Consider the following 12,090-nt stretch of genomic DNA (forward strand, 5'->3'; position numbering starts at 1 on the left):
AGGTATTCCTTTAATAGTTTCCTTATTTATTTTTTCAAATTTTAGTGAAAGAGAGAGAGCAAGTGGGGGACAGGGGCAGAAGGAGAGAGAAAGAATCTCAAGCAGGCTCTACACTCAGCAAGGAGACTGATACAGGGCTCAATCCCACAACCCTGGGATCATGACCTGAGCCAAATCAAGGGTTGGTTGTTCAACTGAATGAGCCACCCAGGTATCCCTAATATTGTCTTATACAAGTAGTACACAAATATATGAACAGGTTAAAGATTAAAAGACTACAAGAGTATGAGAATAATATGTAACCTTCCCTATCAACAGTCACCCGACACTATCCCCCTTTTCCATCTCTGATAAGTTTGCACTGTGTTTCTAGTAATTAAACATATATAAATGTTTTTAACAAATATTTATGTTAAATATTCAATAAATGATATTTTTATAACGGAAAATTTTAAAGGAGAAAAAAATCACCATCACCAAATTTTCTACTGATGTATTATTATATAACCATGAAAAAAAAGTTCTGCTTAATTTTATATTTTAATTTCTTTAAACTTCAACACTTACAGATTTTTTATTTTGATCAAGCACCTATTATTTATAGACTAAATGTTAGATATTCTATATAATAATGATTATTTTTATTGAGATTAATGAAAAAAATAATATCCATTTTATTCACTAACTTCAAATTTACGTGCTTTGTTTACCACAAAATATATAAATGGGCTAATGCTCCCAAATTAGAGCATTTAATTAAAACATTTTCCCTTTTTATTGGGCTAACATTATTGATTCTTTGTTGGCAACACTTCTGCTTTTGGCTCAAAAGGTTACAGCAGACCAAAATCTAGGTAAAAATCTAAAATGGGCCATAAAAATCTTGAGAACTTATGCATAAATTCACTTTTCTTGCAACTACCTAGATGTAAAAGTGAAAATTAGAGACCCTGTTTTGTTTATTTCTTTGTGGAAAATAAATGTAGTCAATTGAGTATAATTTCCTAATAAAAGCTAAGTAGACTTTGAGTAGATAGGAACTACATGAAAAAACTTCCTATTGCTCTCAGTTTAGTTAGTGTTTCATCAAAACATTAAAGGAAATAATCCCAAAATGAAGATCTCAGGGTATGGACTGATAAAAGCTATTGACTGAGAACTCTTGAAATGTGCTACATCTCAAAAATATTTCTTAAAATTAATTTTTTATTCAGAAAAAATTTAAGACTTCCAGAACAGTTATAAGAATAAGAATAGTACAAAGTATACCCACATATTTACCTTTACCCATATTTAATTATTGTTACCATTTTACCCCATTTACTTGTTTTACCATTCTCTCTTTCTAGAATACACACATACACACACACACACGCTTTTTTTAAAAGTATTTCAGAAAAGTTAATATATATACATTCTAGCTCCATGTTTCTAAACATTTCTTAGAATGTTTCCTAAGAATATGGATATTCTCTTACATAACCAGAGTACTGATATCAGCTTCAGTACATTTAACATTGAAATAATTCTTTAATTAGGGCACCTGGGTGGCTAGGTTGGTTAAGCGTCTGACTTCGGTTCAGGTCAAGAGCCCCTACTTCATTCAGATCCTCTGTCTCCCTCTCTCTCTGCCCCTCCTGGGCTCAAACTCTCTCAAAAATAAAAATTAACATTAAAAAAAAAAAGGAAATAATTCTTTAATCGTCTCTTTTGTCAACTGGTCTAACAATGTTCTTTATCACAGTTTTTTATATCCAGTATAGGAGAGTTAGGTATGGCTTAGTTGTCAAGTTTCCTTAGCCTCCTTTAATCTAGATCTTTCCCAGTCTCTTTGCCTTTTATGACACTGACATTTTTGACAAATCTCCTTTTTGTAATAGAGCATTCCTAGTTCATGGTTTTTCTGATGATGCCTCATGATTAGATTCCAGTTATGCGAATCTTACCTGAAATATAGTATTCTATTAGTGAAACTGTGTCCTTCTCAGGGAATCATGGATGTCCATCTACCATCTTCACTAATAATATTAATTTTAATGACCTGGTCAAGGTGTTATCCAATTCCCTCACTTTATAATTACTAATTTCTCCCTTGCAATATGTGGGAGAGACTTTAAAACAATGTAAATATCCTGGCTACATATTGAAAATGCCCTTAGATTTAGGATATTTTTATTATTCTTGTCTGATCCAATCTTTACCATGATAGCTGCAGGATAATTTCCAACTCCTTCATTTACCAGTTGGAAACCTGGCATTCTATTATAAACAAGTACCCTCTCTTCTACCTTCTCTGCTATCAGCATAGATGCATGAGTTCATTTTCCCTCCAATGGTTTACAATTTGCTACTGTACTTTTTTAGCACTCAAATTGTCCCAAATTTAGCCAGTAGGAGTTACTTCAAGCTAGCTCCTTTGTAACAAGTCTCCACCTGTTTGGGGGCATTTCTTTTCTTACTTGCTAGTGTTATAAGACACTTTGGGCTTATCTTGTACCTATCCTGCTCCCGTCCTAGAACAAGTCATTTTTCCAAGGACCCCAACTTCCTTTCAGTGGGAAGTGGTATAAAAGTCTAAATCTGGGTGCGCCTGGGTGGATCAGTTGGTTAAACATCTGATTCTTGACATGACTCAGGTCATGATCTCATAGTTCCCGAGATCAAGCCCCACATTGGGCTCTGGACTGACAGTGCAGAGACTACTTGGGATTCTCTCTCTGTCTCTGCCCCTCCCCTTCTCACATGCATGTGTGCGCTCTCTGTCTCTCAAAATAAATAAATACACTTTAAAAATATGGGGCACCTTGGGGCACCTGGGTGGCTCAGTCGGCTGAGCGTCAGACTTCAGCTCAGGTCATGATCTCACAGCTCGTGAGTTCGAGACCTGCATCAGGCTCTGTGCTGACAACTCAGAGCCTGGAGCTTGCTTCAGGTTCTGTGTCTCTCTCTCTCTGCCCCTTCCGTGCTTACGCTCTTTCTCTCTCAAAAAAAAAAAAAAAAAAACATTTAAAAAAATGTTGTTTTTTTTTTTAATATGGAGCACCTGGTTGGCTCAGTCAAACATCCAACTTCGGCTCAGGTCATGATCTCATATGTTCCTGAGTTCAAGCCCCACATCAGGCTATGTGCTGACACCTCAGAGGCTGTAGCCTGCTTTGGATTCTGTGTCTCCCTCTCTCTGCCCCTCCCCTGCTCATGCTCTCGTTCTCTCTCTCTCAAAAATAAACATACATACATACATACATACATACATACATAACTAGGGGCGCCTGGGTGGCTCATTGGATTAAGCGTCAAGCTTCAGCTCAGGTCATGATCTCACGGTTTGTGGGTTCAAGCCCCGCATTGGGCTCTGTGCTGACAGCTCGGAGCCTAGAGCCTGCTTTGGATTCTGTGTCTCCCTCTCTTTCTGCCCTCCCCTGCTCATGCTCTGTATCTCCCTCTCTCAAAAAATAAATAAACTTAAAAACAAATTAAAAAATAAATAAATAGAAACAAATAAATAAAGTCTAAATCTGGGCATTACATTTGCTTACTGCTACTGGGGTGCTATTGCTTCTTGTCCTTTTCAACAAATAGAGCTAAGAAATCTACACAGGTATGTGTATGGGTATACTACACACATGAATATAAATATATACACATACAAATATATACACATATTTATATGGCCACCTATCCATGCATGTAACACATACATATGTATGTTTTTAAAGTCATAAATCCATACTTACACCTTGAATTATAATCTACTCACATAATATTCTCTTGTCTTCCCATCTATAATTGTATGTGCATATTCCCTCAGTAACAGCACCAGCTCCCAAGAACAACACCATTTACTCATTTTTTCTTAATCCTATTCTACATCTACAGTTGTTTCAGAATTGCTTTGTTCCACACTACCAAAAAGCAAACCTAAAAGAGTTCAGTACTTGTTTGCAATTCTCCTCCATCTCTTATATCCCATCTTGTCCAAAAGAGTATATATAATCAAACACTGTGTTTGCAAAATCCTTACATAAGTTCTTTCATTCTTTTTTGTATACTTTCCACTCTACTCTCTCCTTCCATTGTTAGTAGCCAACTTCATTATTTTCTGGTTTATCTTTTGTTTTTGTTTTTTGTTTTTGTAAATTATGGTAAGCTCTGTTTTACACCAAAGACAGCATAGTATATATGCTTTTTATTCACCTAACATTATCTCTAGAAATCACTCCATATCAATTCACAGGGATCTTACTCATTTTTTGTTATAGATGTATAGTTAGTTCTCTATTATATGTATATACCAGAGTATATTTTAACTAATCGCCTATTCCTGAACCTTTAGATATTTTCCAATATTTTGCAGTTACAAATAATACTGCAATGGATAACTCTATGCATATATATTTTAAGTAAGCTCTATGCCCAATGTGGAGCTTGAACACGACCCTGAGATCAAGAGTTGCATACTCTACCAAGTGAACCAGCCAGGTACCTCTATGCATATGTATTTTTGTACTGTTAGAAATATATCTTCAAGATAAAATCCTACAGATGGGGGTGCTGGATGAAAGAGTAAGAAAGCACACATGTAGTTTTCTTAATATTGCCAAATTCTCCTCCACAGGTGTTGGAAAAGTACCATATTTTGATTCAAAATTATTTGGTAATCTACTGATACCTTAGAAATCCTGGTGCACCTCTTGGATTTCAGGTGGTAGAGTAGTCTCATGAAGTTTTGAACTCTCCCTCTCACTCCTGCCCAAACTGATGATTTTATATATTTTTAAATTTTGCAAATCTTTGCAGAAAGGAATTAACAAGGAAAAGTAAGATACTTAAAGTACTTACTGAGTGGTGTTGTGTCTGGAGGTGGAAAATTCTCAGTAAAGTTGACATTACACAAGTCTGTGCTACAGCAGCAGAAACGGTATGTTCCATTCTGAATTGAGGGAGGGGTAGTAGTTACTACACATTCTTCATAGTGACATTCCTGGGGATCTCCAATGTGAGACCAACATCCTACAAATTGGTATTAACGTAAACAAGTTAGGGATTAATATATAAAATTTAAAGAAAAATAACAAATTAATAATTACAATCAATGTGACAGAATAAGTGCATATACATACATGTTATAAAACACTCCTGCAAATCAACAGGAAACACACATTGTTTAAATAACAAAAAAATGGCAAAGTATTAATAAGCATTTCATGGGGAGAAAAGCCACTAATAATGGTTTAACCTCATCATTAATCTAAGAATTACTATTAAAGTAACATTAATATTTCATTTTTATCTATTAAATTGTTCTAGGCTTAAAAAAATAATATACAATTGTAACAAGGTTTCAGTAACACTCCCATATACTCCTGGAGGAAATGTAAATGTATATAGCATTTCTAGAAAGCCATATAGCAATTTTTATAAAGAGCCTTTAAAATATTCATGCTTTATAACTTAATAATTCTACTTCTAGCAATCTATTCCAAGCAAATAATCAAATATAATCAAAGATTTAAGTTCAAAGATATCTACTGAAGCGTTATGTATTATAGTAAAACTGAAAAACAGTAAAATGTCCAACAACAGAGTAATGTGTAAGTAAATTGTGTATACACAATATGTGTGTATACAATGAAATATTGTACAGAGGTTAAAAATGTTCTCAAAGAATATTTAAAGATATGGGAAAATGTTCATACTATAATTTAAGATAGGGAAAACCAGGTATGAAATTGTTTATACATACCACATCATTCTAATTTTGAAAAATAAGTATACGCACATATAATAAACATAGAGGTACATAAAAAATATACCTGCAGGGAATAAACTAATATGGTAAAAGAGCTTGTAAGAGGATGGAATTGTAGACATTTGTTTTTCTTCTAGTTTTCTATATTTTCTAAACTTCATAGAAAGAAGATACATTGTTAACATTATAATAGGAAAAATATAAAAATAAACTAAAATCTAACTACCTTTCACAAATATGGAGTTTATGGATGAATATATACATGGATATATATTTTAAAACTGTTTTCCTAGAGAGGGTTTTAATCTATGTCCATGTCCTTGTTAGATAAATTTCAATGATATGAAACACAAAGTTATTTCAGGTAAGAAAAGTATTACTTGCCTTGTTTTACGAGGTTTATATCCCCTTTTGATTTCTCCCAAAGGCCATAGCAAGTGCTACCTTTTGAACATAATATTGTTCCATTTTCATGAGAGATTCGACTCTCGCCTATGCCAAGGTCTTGTTGATAGGGATCTTTAAATGCACATAGACGTTCTTGGTTCTGAGAAGCTAAAATAAATAAAAGAATGACAAATTTATTTTTATGACAATCTTAGCAAAGCATTATTTTATGAAATCTTAGTCGTTTTGAAAGGCATAATAAATTTTCCACTAAATCCCTATCAAGGCTTGAATAAATTTGTAATTTTATATTTATTCAATAACTTCTTCCCGTTCATTAACTAGCACCAAAGAAGAATCAAACCTGAAAACTGATTTCTCAAAATCAATCCCTTCTTACACAAATTATTCTCACCACTCTCCTGTTAAACAATTTAGGTATGTGAGTAAAGAAATATCATTTTAAAAGTTCATGGTTTAAATTATCAAAACTTCAAAACATAAAAACAAACAATTTAACAAACTAGAGGGCTAAATAATCTTGTAAAATTCTCCAGGACTCACATTTATCATAGTTTAAAGTCATTTGTAGAAAGCTAAACATACATCATTGGGCACAGTAAACTATGGATAAGGAGAGTGACTACCAGTGGAGTACATGGTTTCTTTTTAGGCAGATGGAAACGTTCTAAAATTAGATTGTGATAATGGTTTCACAATTCTGTAAATTTACAAAAAAATAATCCATCACTTAAAATAGTATACAAATTATACCTTAGTAAATTTGTTTAAAAAAATTTTTTTCAACATTTATTTATTTTTGAGAGAGGGAGAGAGGGGGGAGAGAGAGGGAGAGGGAGAGGGAGAGGGAGAGGGAGAGGGAGAGGGAGAGGGAGAGGGGAGAGAGGGAGAGAGAGAGAGAGAGAGAGAGAGAGAGAGAGAGTGGAGGAGGGGCAGAGAGAGAAAGAGACAGAATCTGAAGCAGGCTCCAGGCCCCAAGCTGTCAGCACACAGTGACACAGGGCTCAAACTCATGAGCCGTGGGATCATGACCTGAGCTGAAATCAGACACTTAACCGACTTAAGCCACCCAGGTGCCCCTAATATCCTTAGTTTTTAAAACAAATTTACTGGGGCACCTGGGTGGCAGGTACGCAGTGCAGAGAAGTGAACTGGGGGATAGAAAAGCTGAAGAGAAAAGGGAGCTGCTTTCGCAGAGACTGAACAGGGAAAGAAGAGAAAGGGGAAGAGTGCAGGGCATCGGGATCTGTGCAAGAAAAGCATCCCCCCAAAAAGTAGCTGGAGAGAAAGAAAGAGAAAGAGTGAAAACACTTGCAGGAGACTGACTAGGAAATCTGTTCCCAACAATCATTGACAGGGAGAAAAGAGAGGTTTTCAATACCACCAGGATTCTATAAACAGTGGAGCACAAAGTGTGAAGTTTAGGATCTCAGTGCCTGGTGGTGCTCTGGTGAGGAAGTAGGGTGAATCATCAAGAGCAGGCAGTGCCGGTCTGTGGGGTCCATGTGCCACAGAGGGGAGAAGCAGTTTCCTTGCTTAGAGTGCATCTGGTAGAGGTGTTATGGTCTCCCCACAGGCAAAAGTCCCAGTAGACCCCAGAAAACTGCCATATTTACTGATATTGGGACAAAGACGCCAGATTGTGGCAACACCTGGTGCTAGCTGTGTGTTGTGATTTGCCATAATCTCTGAACCTTTGCTGCTGCACAATCACTGAAAATGCTGAACATTTTCTGAGACAAGCTGGAACCCGGCCATCGTCCAGTGAGAGACTGTCCCCTAGAAAGTCTGCACAGGTCCAAGCTGCTGGGCCTCTGAAGTGTGGGATTTTTAGACACAACCCCTTCTGGCATAAAACTCTGGAGGAAGGTGCCACCTGGCAAATGGACAGCTTGGACACAGACAGGATAGAGGCAGGAAGTGGATAGAGGCAGGAAGTGGATGGAGGCCTGAGACAAAGGAGAGGCGCCTGATCAAGGGTCAGTGAGAGTGCGAAGTTCCTGCACCAGAGACTAGGAAGCTGGGTGAGCCATTACCACCTCTCCCATGATGTGCATGCACACATCCATAAGCGCACCACACGGATCCATCCCAGTAAGCTAAGCAGCACCACTTCAATGGAGAACGGAGCCATTACATCAACACCTGCCCAACTACACCCTCCAAGCACATCCCCAGAAGACCAACAGAAGTCACTCCACCTGCTTAGTGTATGGACTATAGAGTGATTCATAGTTTCAGTTCCAGGGGAAACTGGATATAAGTTCATTCAGTTTTCATTCTGTTTGATGGTTCACTTATTTGTTCATTTTCTTTGCTTCTGTTTTTGCTTAAGTTGTTTTCTTCTATTTCATTTTCTTTTATTTTATTCTATTATATATATTTTTTTTGATTTTTAAGTTTTATCTTGCCTTTTTTTCCTATCCTTTCCCTTCTTTCTCTACTCTATCAAGCTTCTTTCAATAAGCAGACTGAAACATATCCAGGATCTAGCTTCCTTTATTTGATTTTTGTACTGTTTTTAATTTTTTAATTTTAATTTTTTATTAATACATTTTTTTCTTCCTCCAAAATGACAAACCAAAGGAATTTACCCAAAAAGAAAGAACAGCAAGAAATGACAGCCAGAGACTTAATCAAACGGATATAAGTAAGATGTCTGAATTAGAATTTGGAACCAGGATAATAAGAATACTAGCTGAGGTTGAAAAAAGCATAAAAGACACCAGAGAATCCCTTTCTGTGGAGACACAAGAAACAAAATCTAATAAGGCTGAAATTAAAATGCTATAACTGAGATGCAATCTTGAATGGATATCATGACATCAAGGATGGGCAAAGTAGAGCAGTGAATCAGTGATGTAGAAGATAAAATTATGGGGGTACCTGAGTGGCTCAGTTGGTTGAGCTCCCAACTTCGGCTCAGGTCATGATCTTGTGGTCCGTGAGTTTGAGCCCCATGTCAGGTTCTGTACTCATGCTTGGAACCTGGAGACTGCTTTGGATTCTGTGTCTCCCTCTCTCTCTGCCCTCCCAATTGTGCGCGCTCTCTCTCTCTCTCTCTCTCTCTCAAAAATAAATAAACATCAAAAAAAAAGAAGATAAAATTATGGGGAATAATGAAACAGAAAAAAAAAGAGGGCAACCAAGGCAAAAGATCACGATTCAAGACTTAGAGAATTCAGTGACTTATTAAAAAGGAAAAACATCCAAATCATAGGAGTCCCAGAAGATGAAGAGAGAGAAAAGGGGGCAGAAGGTTTACATGAGCAAATTATAGTGGAAAACTTTCCTAATCTGGTGAAGTACACAGACATCAAAATCCAAGAAGCACAGAGAACTCCCATTAGATTCAACAAGAACCAACCATCACCAAGGCATATCATAGTCAAATTCACAAAACAGACAAGACAAGAATTATGAAAGCAGCAAGGGAAAGAAAGTCCTGAACCTATAAGGGAAGACAAATCAGATTCACAGCATATCTATCCACAGAAATGGGGCAGCCTAGAAAGGAGTGGCAGGATATACTCCAGTGTGCTGAATCAGGAAAATATGCAGTCAAGAATTCTTTATCCAGCAAGGCTATCATTCAAAATAGAAGAATAGATAAAGAGTTTCCCAGATAAACAAAAACTAAAGGAATTCATGACCACTAAACCAGCCCTGCAAGAAATTTTAAGGGGGGACTCTTTGAGTGGCAAAAAGGCAAAACAAAACAAAAAGACCTAAAGCAACAAAGACTACAAAGGACCAGTGAACGTCACCAGAAACACCAACTCTACAAGGAACACAACGGCACTAAATTCATATATTTCAGTACACATTCTAAATGTAAATGGATTAATCAGGGAAATACAAATCAAAACCACACTGAGATACCACTTCACAATAGTCAGAGTGGCTAAATTAACAACTCAGGAAACAACAGATGCTGGTGAGGATGTGGACAAACAGGAACTCTACTGCACTGTTGGTGGGAATGCAAACTGGTGCAGCTGCTCTGGAAAAGAGTGTGGAGGTTCCTCAAAACATTAACAATGGAACTACCCTACAACCCAGCAACAGCATTACTAGGAATTTATCCAAAGGATATAGGAATGCTGATTCATAGGAGCACATGTACCCCAATGTTATAGCAGCACTTTCAACAAGAGCCAAATTATGGAAAGAGTATAAATGCCCATCAACTGATGAATAGATAAAGAAGATGTGGTTTATATATACAATGGAATATTATTCAGAAATCAAAAAAAATGAAATCTTGCCATTTTCAACAATGTGGATGGAACTAGAGTGTATTACACTAAGCAAAATAAGACAAAGACAAATATCATGATTTCATTCACATGTGGAATTTAAGAAACAAAACAGATGAACAAAGGGGAAGGGAAGCAAAAATAAGATAAAAACCGAAAGTGAGGCAAACCATGAAAGACTCTTAATACAGAGAACAAACTGAGGGTTGTTGGCAGGGTGCGGGTGGGGGGATGGGCTAAATGGGTGATGGACATTAAGGAGGGCACTTGTTGGGATGGGCACTTGATGTTATATTTAAGTGATGAATCACTAAATTCTATTCCTGAAATCATTATTATACTATATGATAACTAACCTGGATTTAAATTTAAAAAAAATTTTTTTAGGGATGCCTGGATGGTTCAGTCAGTTGAGCATCCGACTTCGGCTCAGATCATCATCTCACAGTTCATGAGTTCGAGCCCTGCGTCAGGCTCTGTGCTGACAGCTCAGAGCCTGGAACCTGCTTTGGAATCTGTATCTCCCTTTCTCTCTGCCCCTCCTCCACTCATGCTCTGTCTCTGTCTCTCTCTCAAAAATAAACACTAAAAAAAAAAAAAAAGGAAACTTTGGGAATAACCTAAATGTAAAATATTTAAAAAAAATTTTTTTAATCAATATAAAGCCAGAAACAGAAATGTTCAATCACACCTTATGCTGAAGGAACAACCAATCTATTTCAATGCTAGTTAATCTTTTTCCATATACATAATCTGATTTAACTAATTCCAATAGAATATTTGCCACATAACTTATCAGTTAACAAATATTTATCAACATTGCTGAGAATACCAAAGAAGTAAAAAAGGTTATCAAAAGCAACAGCTAATCTTTATTTGGTTTCTTAAAGTTGACTTTCCTAATATGTTTGACTAGTCAGAATAACAGTCTAATGCACATGACCAATATATTTATTACTCATGGGCTTCTGACTTATTCAGAAGAAGAAATAAGTGAGGTAAGATACACATGAAGATAAGGGTGTATCTTATTTTATATACTATGGCTTAATTCACTAGCACCTTAGCACTGGAAATAATCTGTGAAAATAATGTTTTCTGAACCTACAAAACTAAGCACCAAACTCTGACGAAAAAATAAAAGAGCCAAGAACTATATACCCAAATCCATTTAGACACATAGACCTGCCATATTTATCATAAGAGAAGCACCATCAAAGTATTGGGCAAGGCAAATAAGATATTCACAAGTAGGTAATATAGAGTTCTACCCTTCAAGCATCTTACATGATCTGTTTGGAGATACACAGTAATTACTGATTTCAATAATCACAAAGAATACTTACTAAAAATAAATGTAACTTGATTTCCACATTTAAAACCATTTAGGCAGTCTTCTATGAAATATTACTAATATCAACTAAAGAGCCAGAAAATAAAGTACAGCCTATTTATAAAAACCAATTCTAGGACATCAGTGTAATTATGATTCTACCATATTTCTGCAACATGTAGCCACATATTCAAAGTCATTTAATGACAAGTTTAATTATAGTTACTAGGTTATCTCGCACATTTAATACCAGTATTTCTTTAAACTATCCTAATGTGCAAACTTTACAAATGATTGCAAAGGTTAAAATCAAACATATTTCTAGATATAAAGTAGATACA

At 36.0% G+C, this 12,090-nt stretch overlaps 1 protein-coding gene across 1 annotated transcript in view; it reads right to left on the minus strand.

Annotated features, from left to right (window-relative positions):
- BMPR2 (bone morphogenetic protein receptor type 2) overlaps positions 1 to 12,090 on the minus strand; it is a 201,778-nt gene that overhangs the window by 81,522 nt on the left and 108,166 nt on the right. The window contains exons 2-3 of the mRNA XM_060622984.3: positions 6,134 to 6,304; positions 4,840 to 5,010 (exon numbers count right to left, since the gene is read on the minus strand). Coding sequence (XP_060478967.1) covers positions 4,840 to 5,010; positions 6,134 to 6,304 — 342 coding nt within the window. The remainder of the gene's footprint in view (positions 1 to 4,839; positions 5,011 to 6,133; positions 6,305 to 12,090) is intronic.

Source organism: Panthera onca, chromosome C1 (assembly GCF_046562875.1).
Source record: "Panthera onca isolate mPanOnc1 chromosome C1, mPanOnc1 haplotype 2, whole genome shotgun sequence".
Taxonomy (NCBI): domain Eukaryota; kingdom Metazoa; phylum Chordata; class Mammalia; order Carnivora; family Felidae; genus Panthera; species Panthera onca.